This window comes from Dermochelys coriacea, chromosome 10 (assembly GCF_009764565.3).
Source record: "Dermochelys coriacea isolate rDerCor1 chromosome 10, rDerCor1.pri.v4, whole genome shotgun sequence".
Classification (NCBI taxonomy): domain Eukaryota; kingdom Metazoa; phylum Chordata; order Testudines; family Dermochelyidae; genus Dermochelys; species Dermochelys coriacea.
In genome coordinates this window covers 72828164-72855682 of record NC_050077.1, presented here as the reverse complement: position 1 = coordinate 72855682, position 27519 = coordinate 72828164, and the positions used below count along the sequence as shown (strand labels likewise).

General features: G+C 43.1%; 1 protein-coding gene across 9 annotated transcripts in view; it reads left to right on the top strand.

Moving 5' to 3' along the window:
* Positions 1 to 27519, top strand: part of AKAP13 (A-kinase anchoring protein 13) — a 339098-nt gene that overhangs the window by 165803 nt on the left and 145776 nt on the right. For 8 of the 9 annotated variants that reach the window (XM_043493947.1, XM_043493946.1, XM_038418967.2 and 5 more), the window contains 3 exons: positions 12020 to 12209; positions 18508 to 21472; positions 26963 to 27039. In XM_043493947.1, coding sequence (XP_043349882.1) covers positions 12020 to 12209; positions 18508 to 21472; positions 26963 to 27039 — 3232 coding nt within the window. Of the gene's footprint in view, positions 1 to 12019; positions 12210 to 12626; positions 12744 to 18507; positions 21473 to 26962; positions 27040 to 27519 lie in introns of all 9 variants that reach the window. The other variant, XM_043493944.1, reaches the window with a different exon arrangement.

Genomic DNA, 27519 nt, shown 5'->3' with positions numbered 1-27519 from the left:
AATAATTTTGCACGCTATCTGAGGATATGAAAGTCTGAACATTTTATTAAAGAAGGGATGCAAATTAAACCACCTTTCTGAGAGGAATTTTATATTGTCTGGTATTTGCTCAGTGGTCTGAACATTTCCCAAATTACAGTGTAAGGCATTTTGAAACCATGTGTTGAACATTTCACTTTTACTGGGGAGCAGTGGTTACACAATCCAGAATTATTAGTGTCCTAATCTTCTACCCTGCTTCTATTCACTTCCATATGCAGTATGGTAAGGAATTAGTCACTATTACACAAGTAAATTTTTAACTCTTTCTTGCCACCTCGGAAAGCATTCAAACTAGCAAGTAGTCCATAACATATTCTTAGGGCACTAACAAATGTATAATGTAATTGCTACTTTCCTACATATTTCTGGAGGCACCTAAAATGTGAATCTCTCTCATATACACACAATCTCACATACCCATACCCACACAGAGTCAGGTGTGGTAGTTGGTGAAAAGTTAATCACCTGAGTATGTTGCAGTGGGTTCCTTAACCCATACAACTTCTTTGAAAATGTCACTGGTATACTATGTATATACTATATACATTATATATTATATATATATATATATATATATATATATATATATATATATATATATATACTTATACTCTGGAATCTGATATACCACTGTGGTAGCTTTGCAGAAATGTTGACTTTTTAATGGTGACCCTGTCATCAGTGTCGTTAAATTTCAATAGTGAAGGATCTAACTATGAGCTTTACTGAAGTTGTTTGCACTGATCTGTCACAGAGCACTCACTAAAATCTGAATAGATTGTCTAGTGCTTGATCCAGTATTGCCATTTCCCAACACCAAGTGATAAAAAAATCATGAGATTAATTTAAAAAAAAAAGTGGTGTGTTTTTATCTGCTTTCTGGTATTTGAGAGTTTAAAGTTCATGTTGTTCAGCTTTTCTTCACAACCGTGAGGGCTAGAAACATACTAAAAAACCCTCTGAGATTATCTCATTAATCACATGAATCTAGGAGTTGGGGATTTCAGAATAATAATCAGATATCATGAGACTTGTAGTAAAATTATGAGAGTTGACAACACTGGTAATTTTTGCTTTGTTTGAGTCAAAGTCCAGCTCCAGAATATGAAGGTCTGAAGGGGCTAACCCCAGGAAATAACATGTTGAGCACCAGCACAACTTTCTTGGCTTGTTTTTGAAAGATGCTGGATAATTCTTTCCTAACACAAGCATCTGTTGAATTCACCAATCCATGCTTTCTCTCTCTCTGTGTTCTCCTGCATACTGGGAAATCTTTATACTTCAGAATTACTCACTTGATGCATGGACTCCATATGATTTTTAAACCTGTGCAACTCAATATCTGAAACTTTGCACTTAGGACCTCAGAGTCCAATTGCACATGCGTCTCTCTGTTTTTGAAGCACATTTTGTTTTCCCCTTCTCACTTTTCTTCCCTCTTTTAAAAAATATCTCATCAGAAGTTGCAGGAAGTTCTAAGACTTGCTATATAGCTGCAGATTTCTATCTCTTTCTATTGCAGAGATAGCGACGCAGAGTCATCCTATTTGCTCTGCTGTGTTAAATTTGTTATTTTGTTACTTAAGTGCTTGCTCTTCACCAGGGAAGCTCAAATGATCTACTTGCAAAAAGAAAAGGAGTACTTGTGGCACCTTAGAGACTAACAAATTTATTTGAGCATAAGCTTTCGTGAGCTACAGCTCACTTCATCCGATGCATTTGGTGGAAAATACAGAGGGGAGATTGATATATATATATATATATATATACACACACACAGAAAACATGAAACAATAGGTTTTATCATACACACTGTAAGGAGAGTGATCGCTTAAGATGAGCCATCACCAGCAGCAGGGGGGGAGGGAGGAAAACCTTTCATGGTGACAAGCAAAGTAGGCTATTTCCAGCAGTTAACAAGAACATCTGAGGAACAGTGGGGGGTGAGGTGGGGGGGGCAGAAATAACATGGGGAAATAGTTTTACTTTGTGTAATGACTCATCCATTCCCAGTCTCTATTCAAGCCTAAGTTAATTGTATCCAGTTTGCAAATTAATTCCAATTCCGCAGTCTCTCCTTGGAGTCTGTTTTTGAAGCTTTTTTTTTGAAGGATAGCCACTCCTAGGTCTGTAATCGAGTGACCAGAGAGATTGAAGTGTTCTCCGACTGGTTTTTGAATGTTATAATTCTTGATGTCTGATTTGTGTCCATTCATTCTTTTACGTAGAGACTGTCCAGTTTGATCAATGTACATGGCAGAGGGGCATTGCTGGCACATGATGGCATATATCACATTGGTAGATGCGCAGGTGAATGAGCCTCTGATAGTGTGGCTGATGTGATTAGGCCCTATGATGATGTCCCCTGAATAGATATGTGGGCAGAGTTGGCAAGGGGCTTTGTTGCAAGGATAGGTTCCTGGGTTAGTGGTTCTGTTGTGTGGTGTGTGGTTGCTGGTGAGTATTTGCTTCAGGTTGCTTTCATCCAGATCATACCACACGATCCATTGTCTACAGCCAAGCTCTACAATACTACCGCATTTGCTCCAACCCCTCAGACAGAGACAAACACCTACAAGATCTCTATCATGCATTCCTACAACTACAATACCCACCTGCTGAAGTGAAGAAACAGATTGACAGAGCCAGAAGAGTACCCAGAAGTCACCTACTACAGGACAGGCCCAACAAAAAAATAACAGAACACGACTAGCCATCACCTTCAGCCCCCAACTAAAACCTCTCCAACGCATCATCAAGGATCTACAACCCATCCTGAAGGACGACCCATCATTCTCACAGATCTTGGGAGACAGGCCAGTCCTTGCTTACAGACAGCCCCCCAACCTGAAGCAAATACTCACCAGCAACCACACAACACAACCACTAACCCAGGAACCTATCCTTGCAACAAAGCCCGTTGCCAACTCTGCCCATATATCTATTCGGGGGACACCATCGTAGGGCCTAATCACATCAGCCACACTATCAGAGGCTCGTTCACCTGCGCATCTACCAATGTGATATATGCCATCATGTGCCAGCAATGCCCCTCTGCCGTGTACATTGGTCAAACTGGACAGTCGCTACGTAAAAGAATAAATGGCCACAAATCAGACATCAAGAATTATAACATTCAAAAACCAATTGGAGAACACTTCAATCTCTCTGGTCACTCGATTACAGACCTGAGGGTGGCTATCCTTCAACAAAAAAACTTCAAAAACAGACTCCAGTGAGGGACTGCTGAATTGGAATTAATTTGCAAACTGGATACAATTAACTTAGGCTTGAATAGAGACTGGGAATGGATGAGTCATTACACAAAGTAAAACTATTTCCCCATGTTATTTCTCCCCCCCACCCCACCTCCCACTGTTCCTCAGATGTTCTTGTTAACTGCTGGAAATAGCCTACCTTGCTTGTCACCATGAAAGGTTTTCCTCCCTCCCCCCCTGCTGCTGGTGATGGCTCATCTTAAGTGATCACTTTCCTTACAGTGTGTATGATAAACCCATTGTTCCATGTTCTCTGTGTGTGTATATCAATCTCCCCTCTGTATTTTCCACCAAATGCATCCGATGAAGTGATCTGTAGCTCACGAAAGCTTATGCTCTAATAAATTTGTTAGTCTCTAAGGTGCCACAAGTACTCCTTTTCTTTTTGCGAATACAGACTAACACGGCAGCTACTCTGAAAATGATCTACTTGGGCAGCCTTTGGACATGAAAATAGATTGTGCTGTTTTACATTTCAAATGTACTAACTGCACTAGGGTATGACCAGTCTAATTCGTTTCTTGGATTCAGTATATCATGACCTGAATTACTTTGGTAATAGCAATGATTTGGGTTAATTGCTTTGGCTATCACTCCATTTTGGGCTTGCATCCTAATGTGAAATGTTTCTGTAGCTGCAGGATGGGCCTGGTAAATATTTTTTCCTTATTGGGTGCAAACACTGTTCATCAGTTCTCAAAGAGAGAAATTTCTTCCCTTCAGGAATATCTTTTTTTCTGACTAGGATTTTGGAACAACCAAAACAGGGACTGAGAGCAGAGAATTCATCCCAGTTTTTATGCTTGAACTTTATTCAGTGCTGTGTGGATACTCAAACTGCATAGATCTGATCAACAGGGATCCTAGTTTTCCATGATTAAAAAACCCAAAATTCTCTGATAAAAGAAAAACATAAAAATCTGTATTTTTCTGTGATTAAAATGAAACTCTGAGCTTTGGTTTCCCTAGCCACAATATTCAGTTGAACACAATGTTTTATTGATCTACTTACAATTTTTAAGCAAGTTCAAATCCTACCAGTGCCATCGATCATTCTAATAAAATAAAATAAAATAAATTGCCATTTGTATTTGTCTGCCTTAGAATGTAGCCTACAGCCTTGCTGCCTACAGTACTGAACAGCACATTACCATCAACGTGAAATTTGTCCTTGCCAAACACAGTGACATGGTCTTTAGGAGTGATTTTATAAAGTTTTCAGCATCTTTTCATAACTTTAATTACTCATATCTGGAGGCTGAAGTAAAATTTGAGATGCATTAAAACACGAACCCCTGTACACCGTTGAATAAATTTTATATGCCAGAAATAGTTTATTAGAATATGTTTAACTATGTAAATTTAAAGCACATTCAAATATCTACCACAGGAGGGTAGATGCATGTTGAATGGGTGACACTGGTACTTTCAGTAAAATTTACTTAATAGTTAATATATGTTTTTGTTTATTCACAAAATGTAAAAACTAAAGATTCTGTGTAAAAATGCAAATTCCAAGTTGAGGAATTCCAAGATAAGGAAGGGACTAGCACAGTAAATTTAAACTTCCTTTCACATTGCTGGTGTTGTCTACTTTATAGTTACACACTGACAGGAAAGAGTAGATAATATTTTTATCTGAAGCAATGTGCCAGACAAAAAATGAGCTTTCGAAGTTAAGTTGGTTTCCAAGGAAGTCTCTAGGGAGGAAAGGTGTGCAAGCTATCTGGTTATGGAAGAAACAAGCCTTTTGAAGCTTTGCCCTGGGTGGGAGGGGGAAACCTTTGTAATCTGATCACCTGTTATGTGAGGGCAAGATCAGAAGCTTAAACTGTATAAAAAATTACTCTCAAATTCATGGGCATTCTGGTTCTGAGCAAAAGGTTTTATGAACTTGTAACCACAGAAAAAACCTTTCAGTGGGGTTGAAGGACTGACTCCTCCCAGAGACCTTGTCAGAGTTGGGGTGATCTCCGGTAAGCTTCTTAGCATGTGCATCGGGGTTTTTTTGGGGGGGGGGGGTTGTTTTTCTCTAATGCTTTCACCTTGAGAATAAATTTGCTTGCTTAGGGAAAGCTATGGATAGCTTGTGCCTATGGGCAGTTACTCTGTTTATAGCCTTGAGGAGAAAGCAAAGCAGGCCTGCTTAGGCAGTCTGACTTGCTGGGGAACTCACAGCCTGGAAAACCCGCAGTCAGCAGGGAGTGAGATGCAGGTCTCTGCTCAAGAGAGGGACAGCTGGGGAGGTGGAAGCCTAAGAATGGGTGCCTTTGCTGGGATACACAGGGGAACTACAAGTGCAGTTGCCCTGAACTGTGGCAGTACCTTCCTCTGGGTGGAGTCCCATTAGCTGAAGACTCATCATGGTCCTCAGTGGGACAACTCGTGGAGTAAGGCTGGTAGATGCAAGCCATCAGTTATATCTTTGTTTCATGTGGGCATAGTACATATGACTGTTATTGCATACTCAGCCAAAAGTCCCCTGCAACTGCCTGGGTGTGAACTGTAATTTGCTACTTAATAAGGTTTGCGCACCATTATGGAAATGTTCAGTTTAACACACAGCATGAAATTTGTATATGAAAGAAATGATTTTCTTTGTATGTGGAAGTAATTATTTGAATAAATCTGGCATACTTCTGTGAAGGTGGTGAATTTCATTAGAGGCAAACAGGTAGGCATAGTTACTCTGTAATTCATTTCTGAATTTTGATGTTTGTGAAGTCATTCGGTGTCATTTATAATCCTGAATTCTGTAGATTCTTGTGGATGCCTGTTTGAAGATGCTTGCAAAAATACTTGAAGCTGATGGGAAATTGACAAAGGCTGTTGCACTTAGTTCTCTTTAATCTCACTGATGTTGCTCTCATGAATTGGTGAATGGGGTTTTCACGATGACTGCTTCATTGTATTCCGAAAGCTACTCTAAGTACAGTGATTTCTCATATATGACAGCTGAAAAGAAAAATAGCTCAGACAGAAATGTCTGTGTTTCCTTGATAAAGAAGGGCCATTTATTCAGTTAACTGAGCTATTAAAACCATAAAATAACTTGGATTGCAGGGGTTTGATGGTCGGTTTTACAGAAGTTGAAACAGCCATTTATGATAGAAAATTGTACATTACCTTCTGTTTCTTTATTGCAATATTGATTCTGATTCTGAATAAACCAGGAGCAATACCATTGAAGTCAATTGAGTTACACTGTGGAAAAAGGGAGGAGAATCAGGTCCATTTAGACTGGGCTTGATTTGGATGAATAATAGATTAATTTGAAGTGAGTCATAGAAATTGGAAAAAAATCTGTTAGGGCAGCAAGTCCATCAGCCACTGTCAGTTCAGGATTGTTCCTTGCAATACATGAGGTGTATTAAACTGTCTCAGGGTAGCCCCACCTGACAGTGCCAATGTTGATAGAGATCCATTTCTGCTTCATTTCAGAGACTTAGATGTTTCTTTTAAATTGCATGGTAACTTACATAACAGTATCCAGTGGACTTGCCTTCCTGGAGTAGTTTCCTTGGGTACTCGTTAACCTGTTAAAAGGGTTACTGTTTTTATCATAAGGACTCAAAATGACATGTATAGACACTGTATAGAAATGTTTGTAAATGTAACTATAATTTTGAGGCCTAATGGACATATTTCTCAATGGAGTGCATTAGTTTTAGTTTTTGAATCCCTTCATCATTTAGGACTCAACCATAGCTTTGCCATGCATCTGACCTATGAAGTAGTTTGTAATTGCAGTGCTCCAGAAGAAACTTGGGAATCAGAATGTGGCTCTCGCCTTTTTTTCACTAGGGAAGAAGGGCGTGTTAATTAATTGAAGTTAAGAAGACTTTAAAAACTTAAGTCGATTTATAGCCACCACAGTAATTTTTGTGATGGTGCATGTCCACACGACTCTCTCTGAGTCAGTGATATGCATTCTCACCAGGAGCGCTTCCAGTGACCTAAGAAGGGCAGTGTGGGGAGCAGAGAGCCAGGTCTCTCAGCTGCGCTGGCAGCTTCCTGCCGGGAGCCCAGCTGCCCCCCATGCCTCCCTGTTCCCTGCTGGGAGCAGGGTTTAGCCGCCCACGGCTCGCAGCTGGGAGTGGGATCCATTCTTGCCCTGGCTCCCAGATGGAAGTGGGGTCCAGCCACCCAGCTCGCAGGAGGTATCAGGGGGCAGTTGGGCTCTAGTTTCCCACTTTCTTGTCAATTTCACAGCTCCACTAGAGCCATGAAATTGACGAGAGGGAACAGACCATGTAAATAATAGTGTCTATACAGACACTGCATAGTCCTAACTACACCGACATAAGCCTTGCACCTCTTGTGGAGGTGTAGTTATGTCATTATAGTAGGGTACTTACATTGGTGGGACAAGACTATAGTGTAGACACCAATATAATTAGTGCCTTAAGTTCACCTAACTATGTAGTGTCGACCAGGCCTTATGCAAGATAAAATCCTTATGAAGTTAAAGCAATTTGTAGTTTTTACACGTGTTAGCAGCTTGAGGTACACCCTAAGCTCCACCACAGCCTTGAATTTGACCTGATAACTTGTGTGAGAACTACAAATGGCCTTGTCTTTTCTAGGATTTTAACTTGTGCCACTGACTCAAGTTAACTACACATCTTTTTTTCCTAGTGAAGAAAACTGCCTCAACTGCCCGCCTTCCAGACCCCCTGCCACACTTGCTCTGGCAGGGACGTACCCTGCAGAGCCATATACCTGACACATCATATGTCCCCAGCACGCCAGTGCAGCTGGCTTAGCTGGCACACAGTATGATGAAGAAAAGGAGTACTTGTGGCACCTTAGAGACTAACAAATTTATTAGAGCATAAGCTTTCGTGAGCTACAGCTCACTTCATCGGATGCATTATCCGATGAAGTGAGCTGTAGCTCACGAAAGCTTATGCTCTAATAAATTTGTTAGTCTCTAAGGTGCCACAAGTACTCCTTTTCTTTTTGCGAATACAGACTAACACGGCTGCTACTCTGAAACCTGTCAGTATGATGAAGTTAAGGCTCCACTCCTCCCTGTCTATTCCCACCCACATGCTCTGGAGGGGAAAGTATCAGCTCCACAGTGGCTGTTTTCCCTATTGTGAAAGTGATATGATTACCCCTAGGGTGATTAGCCAGCACAGCCACTATATGCCACCATGACAAAATGAGCCACAATCTGGCCATTAATGGAAAGTGCTTCTTGCTAAGAGGCCAGTGTCTCATCAGTTCCCTGAATTCGTTTCTGGTTCAAAATGAAACTTGACAGAGGGCAAAAAAAACCTCAGCAAACTTCAGACTAAGGCCTCAATCCTACAAACGTGCACATGCTTAATTTTAAGCATGTAGGTAGTCCCATTGAGGTTACTGAGACTAATCACATGACTAAAACTAAGCACTTGTATAAATGTTTGTGGGTTCAGGGCTAGCTGTTTAACCAAGATGCTTACTTTCCAAAATAGCAGCCTATAGGCTGCTGGCCTCTCTTTCCAGCCTAGGAAAGAGTGACATCATGTGCGGATTCTGATTCAGTCCCGTTTCCTCAGGGCTTCTGCTGTGGTTCTTCTACATAAAACTAGTACAGTACATCCATCGTCCCTTCCCCTGAATCTTGAGTCTCCTGCGGGGAACTAGTCCCTACAGGTTTTACTCTACTGGCTGTTTGCCTGAGAGTCACCCTGCTCCAGGGCCTGCCAGTGGAGCCAGCCTGCTTCCTAGTAGCTCTTCCCCTTTGACCTAGGGGCTTCTTGCCAGAGTGTCCCTGCTCCTGACATTCTCTCTGCCTCACCGGGCTACCTACTGGGTTTTTATAATCACCAGATTTTTGAAGGTATTTGGGCATTGCTGCAGTCAACATTGCACACCTAACTGTAATATACCTTTACTGTACACCTTTACTGTAATATATGTACACGTTCTCCCACAAAGGAAACTGCATGGAATCGCATCAAAATAAACAGTAACCACAGTATATGGAAGTCATTGGCATGCGATCTTCCTCCACATTTCAGAGTCATTATGCAGCTTCGAGAAGCGCGCTGTACCACATTCCATCCAATCAACCACATTGTCAACCCATGCTCACCATGGGCGCCCCTTGGCACTTTGCATCAGTCCCTGCAAAACGTTCTTTGGCCATCTTCGTCCATTCATCTGACCCATGCGTCCTGCAAACTCGTGTTGTTTGTCTGATTGTCTTAATATACAGTATCACTCTAATTATACTGTAAATTTGGGTGATTACGTCCTCATTAGTCCTGTGTGAGGTTTAGCTAAGACACAGCAATTGCCTGTAGAATTTCAATTTAAAAGCAGAAAGCTTCTTACTATCCTGTTCCCTTAGCGTTCATGTCTTGTTTGCATATTGCAAGATACAGTTTCTTGCCTTCAGCAGCAGTTTAATTTTACACTTCATGGTAATATGTTTGTTTCTCCAAATGTGTCTGAGGGTCGCTAGAGCAGCAGTCATGAGTCCAGTTCTATGTCGAATCTCTAAGCGATGTTTAGAGTCTCTTGTCGTCATGCTACCTAGGTATTTGAAGTGCTCACCACACTCCAATGCCTTTTCAGATTTGGATTAGAAGTATCTCACTTTTCCAGAAGATTTAGATGTTACCATTGTCTTTTTCTTTTCATGTGATATCTTTAGATCTAACATCTCTACTTCTACCACTATTCTTTCCAGCAATTTGAGCCCCTCTTCTTGGCAACAGTCCTATCTGATTAACATCATTGGTGAAACATAGATCACTAATTTTTTGTCCACTGACAGGTGTGCCCTCCTGTAGGCTACAGTTAAAGTGCAGGTAGCACGCAGCCCTGTCTGACATCTATCCTCAAGTCAAACCGACTACGTTGCTCATGCACACTGAAGCCATCTTGTTTTCATAGAGATTTGTTATAAGCCTTACTACATTTTCCCCAGCTCCGACCAACCACAGGTTTGCCCAGAGAGGTTTGTGCCATATGCTATCAAATGACTTAGCATAATCCACAAAGGCTTGGACCACTCTCCCATCATTCTCCAGCACGTTGTCACATAGCAAATGCAGATTGAATATTTGCTTCACTGATTTACGAGCCGAAGGCTATGTCTACACTGCACACCTTACAACAACACAGCTGTGCCAATGCAGCCACGCCATGTAAGATAGCCACTCTGTCACTGGGAGCGCATCTCCCACCGACAAAGTACTGTCCACACCGGCGCTTTTCGGCGTCAAAACTTTTGTCATTGAGGGGGTGTGTTTTTTCACACCCCTGAGTGACAAAAGATATCATGACAAAAGTGCAGTGTAGACATAGCCCAAATCTCATTTTTAAAAAAGAGATTTCAGCACTTTGGAGCCAAATCTTATTGAAGGTTCATGGGATTTAGGCTCCTTACATGACATTTGAAAATGGGATTTAGGCTCCTAAATCTGTTAGACATTGGAATGCTGAGCATAGTAATGCCTAAATACCTTTAAAAATCTGGGTTCTGATTCCTAACTGATCTGCCTCAGCTGGAAGGTAGCTGATCTATCACACCTGTGGCAGGGCCCAACTCCCCTTAAAGGGCCAGTCACACTGTGAGACAGCACAGCACGTCGGTATGATTTATACTTTTAGATTCAAATTCAGTGTTTATCTCAGGCATCACTCAAATGCAAATTTCTGCTAGGCCTGAATTTGGCTTGTAACCTTAATGGAAATTCTACTTGACTCTTCTCTATTCAGTCCCAGTTCTTAAACTGGTGCCATTTACTGTGGTATCTAAGTTCATGTTAACAGTTAGAATCATAACAATTTTTCTAACAATTAGAGACAGGAAAAGTTCCATATGGGTGTTCTTCTGTCAGTGTAGTCATGCGCTGAAGTTTGAAGTGAAGGTGGCAATATTTTGACCATTACTGTGTTCATTTTATGTAAATAAGAATGTAATTTAGTTATAACTTTAAAGCTCTGTGCTAGTGGAGACAATGGCATAGTTCCCTTCCCCCCCCCCCCCCGACTGACCTTTATTAAAGATTTTGTTACTGTTAACTGACAAAATGGGCGGCTCTATAATTAAATCAATAATCCTAGTGTAGAGGGACTTGATGTCTCAGGATATTGGTGTCCTAACTGTTATTTAAGAATGGTCATATAAGACCTTCCCCTTTAGGCCAGCCATTCAAATCAAGTCCAGTTCAGTAGTGAATGAAAGTTTGCTACCACATGATGGCTGCTTGCACTCTGTGAAGTAAGTTTATTATCTCCGTCCGATCCCTGGAGGAATGTTTCTGTCATAAAAGTTGTCATGTCGCTTTCCTATTGCCCTAAAGTCCTTATTCCATAGATTAGGAGACAGTTCCCACTCTAGGGCTGTCAATCTGGCCACCTTGGTCTGCATTAAATTCACTTTGCCCTTCATCAGTACTTGCTATAACCTTCTGACAGCTTGGAAACTCAAGGTCGATAAGACTTGGCAGGACTTTTTGGGATGGAGCTTGTCATTGACTCTAACTCTCAACTCCAGTTCATTTCCCTCTGCCAAGATTGGGGAGCATATGTGTTTCTCGGCCTGACCTTTTAGCCTGCAGAATAAACCGCTCTGTAGACTCTTTTTTGCTTGGGCCATTAACTAGATGAATATCCAGACCGAGGAATGACGTGTGTCACTGCATCCCAGCGTTTCAGCCTCGTTTATGTATTAACCTGGGTTTGTTTTATTTCAGAGAGGAAGCTGGTGAACCGGACTCTTGGAGCACTTTGTCTCATATAGTGCACTCGGGGGACTACTGTGTGAAATACCACCTTGGGCTGAACGTTTATATGCTAACGGCTGAAGCCAAGGAAGGAGCAAAGGCCAGCATGGAGCATGACATAGAGCAGCTTCGGCAATACATAGCGAGCCACCAGCACACGGTGAGAAAGGGACAGGGCAATACAGTGAGTGTAAATGTACCTGGGATGCCCACTGCTGTTATCTTGAGCTTACAGGTATCTTGTAAGAAACTTTGCACCTAGGCAATGTTCACATAGGGATTTACAAATGAAACTAGACCTTCACATCTCAAAGAACCACAGTTACAGTAAGAAACTGTTTCTTAACTTAGATATAATTAACTAACTAATTAACTAACTAATAATGCCAGGGGGGATGTTACCTGGGAACTGTCTGCTTTCCTCTGATTTGGGAGTGGGGCTCTACTAAAGGCATTGTTAGGATGAAGAGAGATTTTTTGCCATCAGGGAGGTGGAGCTTGGTCAGAACTCTCTAGGGAGAAGCAAATCCTGCCTTGCACCTCCTTCCTCTTGTACTCTGCCTCTCTCTGCTTCCAGATCCTGACTCGTCCCTGCAAAGAGAAGATGAGTTACATCCTGAGGGCAGAAGAACATTGCTTGGAGCACAAGGTAGCTCCCTGCAGTGTGGTTGGGTCAGTGGGCGTGGAGTGTGAGGTGGGTTCTGGTACTGGCTGGGGTTAGGGAGATGGGAATGTTTTTGTTTAGGAGAAGACACTAATAGATCTGCCAGGAAGCAGCACTCTGGTTGAGGGGACGGGCAAGAGGAGTGGTAGTGAGAGCATTGTATTCTCCTCTTTAGTACCTCAGTGCAAGATTCTGAGGGTGAGTCCACTCCTGTTAAATGCTGTAGGAGTTCATGGTGGCATTTTCAGAAGCACTTGGCATTGGCCTGATACTGCTCCAATTAAAGCCACTGGGAGCTTGATCATAGGATCTGCAGTTAGGTCAAGTCTGAGGTCTTTGGAAAATTCCACTCTCAGAGCTTGAAAGAGGCTGCCAGGGAGACCCTGTTCAGAGGGTGAAATGCAAAATGGTGGTCAGGATTTTACTGCTGCTGCAGAACCCTGCAGTTTTCCTTGTGTGTCCACCGTTCCTTTCAGATGTCTGTATGTTTGTGTTTAATTCCACCATCCTAGGCCTGGTCTACATTAGAAATTTACTTCAGGACAGCTATGTCTCACAGGGATATGAAATATCAGACTCCTGAGAGAGATAGCTATACCAACCTAACCCCTGGTGTAGACCAGCACTAGATCGATGAAAGAATTCTTAACCTAACTACCACCTCTCGAGGCAGTGGATTACCTACGCCAATGAGAGAAGCCCTCCTGTTGGCATAGGTAGTGTCTACATTGAAGAGTTACAGCCCTCAGAGTTGTTATATTTAAATATTGCTACTCCTTTTTCATTAAGAGATAAAAAGGAGGAGGTTGGAGGAATATTTTTCATTTTTACTAGTTGACATTTTAGCCAACTGACCATTCTGAACAACAGTCCTCACTGTTGTCTGAATACAGAATGGTAGTAACTCTGGGTTTCAACAGATACTGGTGATACAAGTGGCAAACCAAAGCGAGCATTGGAATCACCTCACTTTGCCTCCCCTTACCACCAGATGACAGTAAAATATGTCTATCATAGCAAGCATGTTTCTTTTTGATAGTGCAGATGCCTGACGAGTACATTTTGTCTGACAATGAAATCAGAAACGCTATGTTTAGATTTTTTTTTCCAGCCCTGTTTCACTTCAAATCTAATCTGATTTGAATTTGGAAAGCAGCCCTGTAATTACTTCATTTAGGCTCAGCTGAAAGCCAATTGGCTTCCTCTGGAGAAGGCTCTATTTTTCAGTCTATCAGCAGAGTGACTTCACTGCGAGGATGTGAGGGCTCCCACTTCCTCTGTTTCAAAACCTTGCTTGTTCCACAACAAGTGTCGCTTTTGTTTGTTTCAGAGTAGCAGCCGTGTTAGTCTGTATTCGCAAAAAGAAAAGGAGTACTTGTGGCACCTTAGAGACTAACAAATTTATTTGAGCATAAGCTTTCGTAAGCTATAGCTCACTTCATCGGATGCATTGAGTCCACTGAATGCATCCGATGAAGTGAACTGTAGCTTACGAAAGCTTATGCTCAAATAAATTTGTTAGTCTCTAAGGTGCCACAAGTACTCCTTTACTTTTGTTTGTTTGTCTGCATTGGCTGGAAACCAGTAGAGCATTTCCTCTGCTCTGCTGCAGGGTGGAACCACCAGACAGCCGACACTTCATTTGAACTTGATCAGTTGCACACCCACACAAATGGATCTATCATGTGTTTTTTCTTCATGTAGAGCAGTAGTTCCAGCCAATGCCCACTATCTCCCAATTATTTATGTGCATCCTAACCCACCATGAAGCTTAGACAGCATCGCAAGTTTAGAACTGCATGGTCTGTCATTGTAGTGGCATGGAAGCACCCCTATAGTTAAGGTTGCATCATGATATCTGTTTAAGGTTAACACTTCTAAGTCCTCTAAAACTGACATGCTTAGTCAGGTTTTTTTTTTTAAATTTGGTGCCTGGGAGGGTGCTTGGTGGGATTAGAGACCCAAATTTGGAGTCACATGAGCATGGGGTTCTGGAGATACAAGGCCCCTCCCCCCAAAAAAATAGCCATTGAAAAAAGATTTCTGGTGGGTTTCTTTGCCCAGAGCTAGGGATTAAACTACTGATGTGATGCAGGTCAGAATGATCTCAATCTGTTGAGTTTTATCCAGAGTAGTGCATGGCATCCACTAAATCTTTGGGAGACCCAAATTGAGAATGGTATTTAAGGAAATGTACATATTTACACTGTGCATGCACTGATATAGAAAAATGACTACATGGCTTCCATTCCCATCATTTTATATGTTTCAAAGCTTGACTCTTGTAAGTGCTCTAAAATCTAAATAGTTAATTGGATAGCTTTGAAATTTGGTGTGCCGCATAGGGCCACAGGGTAGCATTAGTGATTCAAACTGAGGTTCTTTGACCCCAGGGGTTCCTAAGTTACAGTGCCAACTCCAAAAAATCAGTTTCCTTCTGCTGTGTTGTACTGTTAAACTGAGAGATAATAATGACTAAGGCTACGATTATGTCACGGAGGTCACAGAATCAGTCACTTCCAGAGTCCTCTGTGACATTTTCTTCTTCAGCCGTGGGGCTGGAGTTGTCAGCCAGAGGGGGCACCAGAGCTCTCAGCTGCGGGTACCAGCCCTGGAGCTCTGAGCTGTGTGCGGGGGGGCCCTGCAACTCCCAGGCGTCTGCCTGGAGCTCTGAGCCACAGCAGGGGCCCCCACAGGTGCAAGCCACCACATGCAGCAGGTCGCCTCAGAGCTCCCAGGTGCAATGGCCCCTGGAGTTCCACGGGTGGCGGGCAGCCCCCGGAGCTCCCATCCACACGGGCGGTGGGGGGCCCCTGAGTTCAGAGCTGGGGCAAGGGGCGCTGTCAATTCCCAACTGCCAGTCCTGGAGCTCTGAGCCTCCATGGGCAGTGGGGGCCTGCCACTCCCAGCCGCTGTGAGCATCAGCAGCGGTGGGGGTTGGGGGATCCCTCCCCCCCACTCCCTATTTCGTCAGGGTTATTTTTAGTAAAAGTCACAGACAGGTCATGGGGCTTCTGGGAATTTTTGGTTACTGGCTGTGACTTTTACTAAAAATTGCCATGACAAAATCTTAGTCTTACTAATGACTGATGAATCAGAGACCTCTTGCTGGCTGTGAACTCATCCTGCCATTAACATAACTAAACATGTTAAGCACAAACCACCATCTAAGACCAAAGGAGTTTTGAACTGAGTGGCCAGAGATTGGTACAATTTGTGAGTCATAAGTGGCTATTTGAGTTTGGGGGGTCATGGAATCAAAGTATTTTGGGGGGGAAATTAGACATGTGAGTGCTTCCTGGGAAGTGCTTCCTGAGGGGCATTGGGGTCGAAAAGTGGGAAATATGGGGAGAGGGGTAGGGGTTGCAGTGAGGGGAGGTGGGATTATGGGGTGGGGGATAAATGGTGATGGTGAGGAGGTGAGAAAGGTTGGGGGCTCAGGTGAGAGGGGAGTGGCATCCTGAGCTCTGCCAGTGCATCCCAATTGTGCACCCAACCCCCCCTACATCTCCAAAAGTCTATGGGGGAAAATTAGCCATGCAAATATTTCCAGGGAGTGTGGGGTGAGTTGTGGGAGGGGAGTTTGGGGCTGTAGCGAGGAGAGGGTGGTTATGAGAAGGGGGATAAGAGGAAGGGGGACAGAGGTTGACAGATCAGGTGAAGGAGGCTTGGGGGTTAGGGGCAGTGGAGGGGTAGTGCAGTGGGAAGGAGGTTGTGGCAATGTGTGGCAGAGGGGAGACTAGGGGCAGGGGCACTTGTCATTCTCACATTATCTCCTCCCTGTGTATGTCCTGATCTGGGGGGCTGTCATCTCTCTAGCAGTTCTAAGCCCCCTTTCTGGCCCCCCACATATGAGCTGGGCTATGGGGAACCTTGCCCCTCTGGGTTTGTGAGCCTCTCATACTGCCACCCATGTGTGTGTCTGGATCTAGGGGGCCTATTCTCATCTACAGCCCCTGGCCTCAATCTTTCTCAGGTGAGCCAAGAACTGAAGTCCTGCCCATTTGAATGGGGAGTGGAGAACAGGCATACTTCATGTATATCATAGGCTCCAAAGAGGGGTGGGAACGTCCACTAAGATGAGTGGAGTGCCCCATGTGTCTCAGAGCTGTTGTTTCAAGTTGTCTTCATCTCCATGGGGTGTTCTCATTCAGCTGAGATGTGATCACGGTCAATGATGAGCTGCCAAAATCTGAAGAACCGGTTTCGGGTCTTCGGCAGCACTGAAGGACCTGCTGCCGAAGACCCAGAGCACTGCCGGGTGAGTAAAAATTCTCAGCCAGCGGAGCCTCCCCAGCTGGGAGCTCAGGTGGGTCGGACAGGACGGTCCTGTGGGCCAGAGTTTGCCCACCCCTTTAACAACCAGATCTAAACTGGCTTCAAAATTTAACAACCGGTTCACGCGAACTGGCTCCAGCTCACCACTGATCACAGTACACCTTTCAGAGCCTCCTATGCTGAAGATGGGTATGTAGAGGAGCCCTTTCCCACCGTTGATCCTCTGTCCTTCCTGTTTAAAGGATGACACTTCTAAGTGCTCTAAAATCTGCATGCTTGCACAGATATTTTTCTTGATGTTTGCTATGTTTGTGGGAGTGCAGAGTGAGGCAAGTGACCCACATCTAGGGTCCTTGGAATCAATTCTGGAGAGAGAAGCCCCCCAAATAATTAGCCATTTTAAAAAAGTTTGTGTGGTTTTTTTTGTTCTGAACTAGAGGTTAAACTATTGCTCTGAAGTGGGACAAAATGGTCTCTTTCGATCAAATTCTACCCTAAATAGTGCATGGCACCTGCTAAGTCTTGTGGGGACCCAAATTGTGAACAGTATTTAAGAACAGGTAAGGTTCTGGCAAGATTACATCAATAAAGAAAAAAAAGTGAGAGGGTTTCTATGCAACCACTTTATGCTTGCCTGGGTAGTTCAAGGGAATTGGCCAACGTCATTGCCCCGGTGAATATCCCACCACTGGCATTTCTAGTCTGAGCCATTGTATACCTGAACTATAAAGATTTAATAATGCGTATTGCTCGCTACAAATGGTCTTTGTTATTATGTGGTTTTATTTTATGACTAGAGTTACTGTAAACACAGCAAGGTAGTCAGCAGCTGGAGTAACCAAAATGTGTGTTACATTGGGGTGGGGAGGAGCTGGAGACAGAGGACTTTGTGTATGGGAGTGGGGTGGGAGAAGGAACAAGCACATGGAGATGGGCTGTGGAGGGAATGGGCAATGAGGAAAGGTGGTAGGCAAGCCTTGGATTGGTTGTTTGAGAAAAATCTGTATTTTACTAGCCCCCAGAGGATGGTGGCAAGTGGCTGCTTCCTGCTTTGGGGGCAGATTAATATGGTGTTTCCAAAGACACACAGGTTCAGTAATCCTCCTACAGGGTGGCAGTTCAGCCCAGAGCCAATCTCACAAAGAACTGCATGTGCCATTTTGGAGCTGGATTGTACATTCAGATGCATGTTTACTTAATACTGCAAATTAAATTTAAATCCTGCTCTTTACTGAGTTTAAATTTAAATCCATTCAAGCAATAGTATTCAATATATACCCAATGGCTGGCAAGACTTAAAAGATCAGTTACTGTTCCAGTACATTTTGTATATGCAGTTCAAGTGGATATACACACACAGATGGAGAGAGAAACTGGTCTCATTTGTTTGCACTCAGGTTAATGTTATAGATTTAAGAATTTATCAGTACAGGTGACTGATAAATCAATGTGTGCACTTTGAGAGTGTGACATACAGCAAAACAAACAGTCATAGTCTTTATTTCCCTCTTTTCAGAATGCAGCGAAACAGCCAGAGCCTGAGCTGAGAACTTCAGAGGATAACTGCAATATAGGAACAGAGGTGGAGGGTTTTCCGGCTGCTGCAGCCCCCCTCTCAGAAGAAATGCCAACAGAAGGAAGCAAAGAATGCCCTTCTGCACTAGTTAACTTTGATGTGAGGCAGCTCTCAGCCCCAACAGGCCACAAAGAGAACCAGTGTGACAGTGCGAGTTTGGAAGTGCTTAACGACACATCAAGTGATTTGTTGAGCCTGGCGGGTATAGACAACCCAGGGTTTTCCTGTGAAAGTAAAAATACAGCTACGTTGAGTAAAAAGGAAGAGGAGGGGCCAACCGCTGTTGTAGACTCTGGGACTGTATCAGATGAAAATGACTGCACACTGAGCTCAGGTACTGGAGTAAATGGTGCTGCAAGCCTTCCATCCTGTGGAAATACAAATGCGGAAACCGGAATGACATCCAGTGGAGTTGTTTTGAGTCAAGCCAGCCTGTGTAGTAGAGATAATACCCAACAGGAAGTGCAAGTCGTTGAAGAGTGCGCAACTGAAAGCACTGTTGCTGTGGCTGAAACTGCATGCGAAGCCCCAACGCCCTGTGAGGGTGTGGATGTGGCTATGGGCCAGGCAGAATGCAAGACCTGTACAGGGTCTGTGGATGCTGCTTCAATCCAGCAGCATGTGGAGAATGGAAAGGATGAGACCCGGGGCTTAAGAACTTCAAATCTGAAAGAGCTGCCCCCAGCAAGTGGGGTGCTGATCCATGCTACTGAGCCCTTACTTGCAGTGTCACCGAAATCTCCAAGAGAAGGTGGGGAATGTAGAGCTGGACAAGGGATGCAGGCACAGGATAATGCAAATGTACGTGTTGACAGGGATATTGTCCCTGTTGGCCATTGGGACACAAGAGGCAGCAAGGAGAGTGGAACAGACTCGAACACCAAAAGTGCAGAGATCGGTTTGCCAGTGGGCGTAGTCCAAGGTGACCCCTTTGCAAAGCAGAGGCAGAGTATGATTCCCAACACTGGAGAGGAGCTGATGGTTGTGGCTGAGATAAAGGTTTCAGAGATTGCATTGGAGCGTGATCATGTTGTTCTGGAAGTGAACAACAATAGTAAGAGTGGTGAGCAGGGCGTGCAGGCAGAAGATGGAAACGCAGACATTGGGCTGAATGCACTGGCTTTGAGTGGAATGAAAAACAATCCCCTTGACAGGCCTGGTCCAAGTGATGCGGAGTCTGTGTGTTGCCTTGAAAGCAGTAAAACCACTGTAATTCTAGCTGAAGGCAAAGGTGACAGTGAAGCTCTTAAAAAGATGTCACTGAGAACTGAAACTACTGGCAGAGGAAGCACAGATTCAGCAGAGGAAGGCCAGGGGTCTGCTGGCAATTGCCACACTGAGAATCAAGCTATTTTAAAAGGTGAAATGTGTGACAGCTTAAAACCAAAGACTGCTTCAGCTAGCAAATGTGAGCCTGGGTCACAACCTCCACTTGACGCAGGTTTGTCCTCAGCAGAAAAAGAGCCTCTGCAAAACCAATTGGTGACATCAGAAAGTATTTCCGAACAGGAGGGGGTTGGCAAGCAAATGAAATCATTTTTGTCTCCCTTATTTAAAGGAGATGTGCAACAGGGACAGGCAATCGGTCAGGAGAGAGATGCTGCAGTGGCACCTCCAGGACAGGAGGCGTCTGTGCATGGTAATGATCCTGTCTTCTCTTCACGTGGCATGGGGACAGAGTGTATCCAGGATAATTTAATGGACACACCCTCTGCAATTCATAATAAAGAATCTAAACAAAACCAGGAAGTAGCAGCAGGAGCAGAGGCGGCAGTGCTCGTTGAACAGGACAGTTCTGTGCATCGTAAGATAACAGCAGAAACTAGTTTGCCTAAAGACAGTGTGGAAAAAGAGGACCCTGATGAGAAAAGTCTGTCATCGCCGGCTGAAGAGAGCAAAGCTGAACCCAGTCAGGAGCTGTGTGAAAGTGGGACACTTGGCAAAGAAAAGGGTTTGTCCGAGGAGCCTGCTGCTGCTGCTACTGTGAAATCCTCTGTTTGCCGTCAGGGAGGGGAATCTGCAGCAGATGACAGTAACACAGATATTGGGCTGAAAGGGGAAATCTCCTGTCAGGAAACGGATGACAATGCAACAGTGGATGCAGAAGAAAGTATTGTACAAGGGTCTGAATCAGAGTACAAATCGCTGGATGCGAAGAATGACCCTCCTCCCGACACAATGTTGAACCAAGAATGTGATCTCAGTCAGGGGGCACAGGGAGGGTCTCTGCAAAACAAATCACCAGAATTAAAGGAGGTCTCTGTTATGGAAGCACCTTCTGTTGCCTTTGAGAATAAGGCACCTCTAGGTATAGCTGAGACATCCACAATACTAGGTGGTCCAGAAGAGGAGGAGGATATGAACAATGTACTCTCCAGAGCATCACTTCAGCCTATTGCAGAAGAACCCCCCTGCGACAGCGACTCCAGCACTGACACTGTCTGTCTGGCCAGTGAGAGCGAAGCTGGGTCTGAAGTGAAAGAAGCTCAGCAACAGGTCTTGGATTGGCCCAACAAAGACCAAGAGGAGCAGAGCAATGCCATGCTGGAAGCGTGTCTCTCACAGTCACAGCCACACAATATAAATGCTGCTGCTGAGCTTACAGATGATGTTGGGGCAAAGAGCTTGGTTCCAGAGGCTGATGGCTCCTGGCTGGATAAAGTTGCCAATAGGGTGAAAAATCCTGATGGATTTGTTTCTATATTGGAAACACCTTCTGTCCCTGAGTCTTCAGTTGGGAAGCTAGAGAGTGTACCTGTTGGGGTTCTCTCCCCATCCCCTTCCAAAGCCAGAGTGATTATGGGAGACATCTTTAATGGAGAAATGGATTTAAGTTTGCAGTTTGATGAACCAATGAAAAGGGGGGATGCAAGCTCAGAAGTCCTAGGATCTGAGCCTGTTACAGGTAGGCAAAATAGTGTTGTGTTTATTTTATATAGTACCATATATGCACAGGGCATTTCACATGCAAATAAAAGAAGATGCTCTCTGCAAGAAAGAGCTTCCAACTTAAATGAGATATTTCTTTCTTTTAAAGAATGAAAATCAGGCCATGGTGGGTAGAGAACTGGGTGTCGGAGGCCAGCCCTGGGAGGGGACTCCTGCCCTTGGCAAGTGTACTTTCTTTTCCTGCAGAGACCAGAAATCTGAAATAGATATTAAAGGTTTACACTACAAGTACATGTTTCTAGGATTGCATCACAGTTAGGAAACAGTCTTATATTTATGCCAAAGTATTTTAGAGGCATCTTTAACATGTAAATTATGTTCCCTAGTAGGGAAGAAAACAGTTAAATGGGAGTGTGATGCTGAAATTTGCTGTGTTAGTTATGTGTTTCCTTCTGGACCAGGTGCCTTAGGGTTTTGTGCTAACTTGACTTTCCTTCAGTTCTGCCCCGTTTTCTCTGCAAATCTGGAGTTAAAGAATATAACAGTGCTGTATTAAAGCGTCCTTTCTGATCAACTGGAACAGCGGAGAGTGTCATTCTGAACTGGGCAAAGAAGCTTTCTGATTGGTGGCATTGAGTCATTTAAAAAAGAGGGGGAGAGAACACATCTCTCCACCCACTTTTCCTGACTGTGAAGCCATCCTGGAGCAAAGCCGCAGTCTTTTCCCTGTATTTAAGCAGTGCTGGAATTCAAATGCTCATTACTCATTCAGTGCAACAAGCAAGAACGAAGGATCAGTGGGGACCTCGGATGAGTGATGTCATAGGAGATAAGTGACTGCATCAGGAGAGCTTTGGCAGAGTCAGTCTGTGTTCAACAAGAGCTAATAGGAACCGTCAAAAAATAAAAACAAAACAAAACAGCAACTCTTCCTCTGATAAATACAACAAAAAATAACTGACATTCAGAGTCTTCCAGTCTGGATTGAAATCACGTGAAATTTCTACTGAAGCGCGCAGCTGGTTTGATCCAGGCTTTATAATACACCTGTTCAGGCAGCTGTTAAATGTAAACACCTGACCTATCTCTGGGTTGCTCTTATTTAGTTATAAGGAATCTATAGGTAAGACGTATCTTTCCTTTAACAAGCTCAAAACAAAAGACTAATTCAGAATTGTAAAGAAAATAATCAAAATAGATGTAATGCATCCATCAATGCAGCAGTTTAGTGACAGGAGCTGTAAAATCATAGAAATGTGTGACTGCTTTTTACTGCATAAAGGAAAGAGATTTTGTCAAATAGAGTTGTGGAAAGCAATTTATTTTAGCATAGACTGGCAGCACAGTTGTGGGTACCTATTCTTTGGGGGTAGGGGTGGTGAACGTTTTGTAAGTTTTGGTGAGCTTGGGATTTTAAAGTGTTTTATTAGTCATAGTAAGTTATCAGCTGCTATGTAACAGGCTATTTACATGAATCGGAAAGCTCCTTTAATAAAGAAACTTCTATTTTTGTATTGTGGCAGGTTGACATTTCAGTACAGTGGGAGTGGCTGTAAATCAATACCTGGGAATGCTAATTTCTTCTGGGAGCTCCTTGTTTTTTTGTCTCCTGCCCTCTAAGTCTCAGTAGCTAAGGTTTAATTTTGCACCTGCTGATGGCTATACAGGTTTTTCATGCAAGATATTGTATAGAAATCAGAGACAAGGAATTACAGTGCTGTAAATTAGTGCCCATATTGAAAAATACAACTTGTGTTTTTATAAAAATGTTAAAACATGATACTAAGGTAGGGTAGGGGAAAGGAAACTGGGAGGTGATTGTTACAGATTTCAAAAATGTAAAAGGGACATAACATACAAGAATCCAGCATATGTTTAATTTTTCTACCCATAAGAAAAACCATGGTCACAATCTGAAGCTGCGCAAAGGACAAATTAGGGTAGAATGGCTTCTCCTGGGGATTATTGGAACAATCTACAGAATAATGCTATGTGGGCACAGACAAGACATGGGATTAAAGCAAAGACAAGAAGATGTGTTGTGTTTTCTATTATTATTGTGCTATTATTCTATTATTACTGTGTGGGAGGAGTGAAAGGGGGAGGGGGAGAGAGAGAGAGGGCATTTAAACTTTGTGTGGTGACTGCCCTACCTGGATAACTTATTGTCTTGTCAAAGGAGCAAATTACTAAGTACTGTGAGGTTTTTCAAGTTCACTTTGTTCTGAGTCAGAACTTATCTTGGCAAGTAGGGACGTGTATATATTTATTTTTCGGTTGGGGACGTAACTACTGCTCAGCAGAAAGAACCAAAATCCTTTTCTGACAGACTTTGGGCTGGAGCCCTTCTCAGAAGAGAGGCTCCGGTCAGGTGAATGCTTCCCGGAAACACACGTCACTGGGGATTTTTTTTTTATTGTCATCGCTAAATTGTCACAGTTTGTGATATGCAATCAAATGATTTTTCCCCTCAGTGAGAGATGCAGGGAAAAATGCAAGACCATCTAGCTGTGTAAGTTTTTCATTTATGTTAACTGCTCCTCATGACATCACTCTCTTTCATTTCATCCCCTTGTCATGTGATCAGTTTAATAAGATTTAGAGTCCCCAAAAGCAAAATCAAGTCTGCATCCAAACAGTTATTCAGGGCCTGGTCCTCAAGGGGAGACTCCCATGCCTCTTGTAGAAAGTTTTATGAACCTCATGCAGTACCTAGGGGTTGGGCCTTTTATTCAGCACCAAATACCCCTGTGAAATGGGATTTTCCTGCAAACTATTTGAATAGTGCATATTTGGCCTGACTTGCATTTGGGCAAGCAAGCAGTTGGGGTATGAAGCTGAAGTTTGGATACCCAACAGATAATAAGACACACACTGGCCTGGTTTCTACAGTAACTAAGTCACGAATAGTGTGCCTTGTTCTCTAAAGATTCCCCTTGAACAAATTGCCATAATGGATCTCTTGGCAAGTCTAGGCCTTTAGAGAGAATTCATTGGCTGGCATATGCTTAATTTCCATGAGTAAAATTTTAACATTTCTACTTTCAAGCTCCTAACCTCATCCTCACCACAAGGACATCCACTTTGGCTGTCCAGAAATGTTTTCACTAGCATTTATTTCAGCAGCTAGGGTGGCAGGTTCCACTGGAGGCAAGCTTTATTAATATTAATAATATTACATAAGGTGCTCCATGCCTGAATGCCTCTGTGATGTATTTCAACACTAGTTTATGGGTTTGGGATATTCATTCTTAGTAGAAGTGGTTGTGTTCTGGAGGTGAAGTGCACAAAACTTGGTTCTTCCAAATTACATGCTGGACTAGTCCACGTGATGATATGGAAGCCCACAAAGGTCAAAACCTGGAAGTCAGATTTGGCTGGGTTGAATCCATATATGTAAATAATGCTCAAGCATAAAAATAAAAAGTCCTTAAATTGTACATCTAGCCAATCACAGTTGTATAGGTTAACAACAAAAATAAGGTCTGATCTTGCTCCCATTGAAGTCATTGGATGTTTAACTGTTGGCTTTAATGGGAGTGGGATTAGAAATGTCCTTTGCCCTCTCTTCAGGATCTCAAAGCACTTTACAAATGTGAATTAATTTATCCTCACAATCCCACTGGGGAGGAGGCAAGTATCATTATGATACCCGTTTCTCAGATGGGGAAGCTGAGGCACAGTCAGTTTAAGTGACTTGTCCAAGACCACAGAGGAAATCTGTGGCAGAGCCAGGAAGAGAGTCCTGATGCCCAGTACTGTGTTTTAGCAACAAGATTGTTTCTTCCACCCCTATACTTAAGGAGCACCTTCTTACATTCATGACAGCAGCCTGTCTGTTCCCCCTAAACACAGTTTCTTGTTCATATGTGCAGCCTGGGGCCCCAATGTGGCTCCCTTCCCCCTCTATGGTCCTGGGGCAGTTAGGGTGCACATGCTGGGCATTAACAGGCTGGAATTTCCTGGGGGCCCATTCCTGCGGCATTATTATCCTTTCCAACAGCTCATTTCAAGAGTTTGTGGGGGAGGGTCACCCTTCCTAGCTGAACCCTACTCCTTATCATAAATACATGATCACTGGCTGTTTTGCCAACAAACTGGTGGCCCCTAGGTGATTCTCACATGTGCTCAGAACTATTTCTGAATTGGCTCTGGTTTCCTTGGCGGTTCTGCTGTTAACAACCCATAAACTCATCAGGTCTTTCTATCTGATACCACAACATTGTGTTAATTTGTAATTTCTTTGAATTAGCACAGCAAGTGGTGTGTAGCAAAGTATCCTTAATGCCCTTAAGACAAAATAGCTTGCACTATCCGTGCCAACTACTTTTTTCAGTGATTTTAATTTAAGATGGAACTGTGGTTTCCTGCAGCCTCCTTTTGTACAAATGATCCACTACAAATTGTCAGTTAAAAATTCTTTTGATTCCTATAGTGCTTAGTTACAGATGGCTAGGAGAAGAATGATGTGCCTAGTGGTTAGAGCAGGGAGGTGGGGGCATTGCATTCTGTCTTGGCTCAGCCATTGACTCACTGTGATACCTTGGTCAAATCACTTCACCTCTCTGCTCTGCTGTAAAATGGGAATATTTACATAACTCGCAATGTGGGGTAGTGAAGCTTCATTCACTGTCTCTGAAGTATTTTGTAATTCATGGGACTTTAGAAGTGGAAATTGGTTTTAGATTTAAGTCCTGGTCTGTGTAGGTGTCACAAGACAAAAATGGTTATTTTAAAGTGGGAAAGATACAGAGAAAGAAAATGCTGGTGTAAATGGTGATCATTTAAGTTTTACATGTTAATTTGCTGGGAAGAGAGGACAATGGGATTACAAAGTTTTTCTTGTGTTTCATCAGCACCATCACCAGAAAAAAAAAATTGTCCAGGCAGTTGCCAAATTTGGGTGGAGTTGACTTGCCTAACTACTCTCTGGGACCTAATCCACCACTTCAGGTTAAGTTTGGCACGTTTGGAGAAGCAGGCATTGCATTAAACACTTGAAAGTTGAGAAAATATTCTTGCCTCCCACCTGTCTCCATGTTATGGTAAAGAATCATAGAATCGTAGAAGATTAGGGTTGGAAGAGACCTCAGGAGGTCATCTAGTCCAACCCCCTGCTTAAAGCAGGACCAACCCCAACTAAATCAGAGAAAAACAAATGTATACTTTTTGATCATACAGCAGGAATAATGGAAGTCAAGTCTTCTTTGGTGTAAACATATATGCAAATATAACCTAGATTTCAAGCTTCACATAGAGCCATCTGTAGAAGTCTAGTCCTGTGGTTTCTGTGTGCTCACCGCTGTTTCATAGTTTCCTTCATTCACAGACACTGTAGTTGTAAAATTACTAACAAACAAGCAGCAAAGTCAGGAATGAAACCAGCTGTTGGAAAGAAAATAATGCCTGTTGAGTTTTTTAGAATTATTTGAATAAACAGAAAAACAGCAGCCTTAAACAAAGGAAGTTTGTTTAAATCTACTTTGCAAACCTTCTGTCCTTGCAGAAAAGCTGGAGATGAAAATTGAAGATGAGGTGGATTTTTTGAAAGACCTCAGAGAGCATGCAGTTTCTGAAGGAACAGTAAGTGTCATTTTCGCATCTTTGTTGTACTTTGCAATGCTTTAAAAAGAAATGTCTGTACAGCTGTTGATGCTCATCTGAGTTGCTGATTTCCGTTCCACAGCTGCTGTGAAGCTAAACATAAGTTATACAGAGTGGCTTTTCTTTTTAACCTTCTAAAAATAGCATTGATTTTTAGTCCTCCTTATTTTTGAAATAGTATTTAGTTTAAAATAAAAAGATGAAAGCCACAAAAATTTTTGACAGTCTCATAATGTATGATAGGTAACTCAGGTCTGTTGATGCTCCACAACATGAGGTTGTCGAAAGTTGGGGAGGTGATAGATTCGCTCCTCCCCCTCCAGTATTACTGTAGCTCATGGTGTAGTTAACATAAAATGATTGTTCATAAGTGTGTACAGAGACACAGCATGGTCCAGTGGATAGGGCACTGCACTGGAAGTCAGGAGACCTGGTGGTGTATGTGACTCTGCTCTGTCC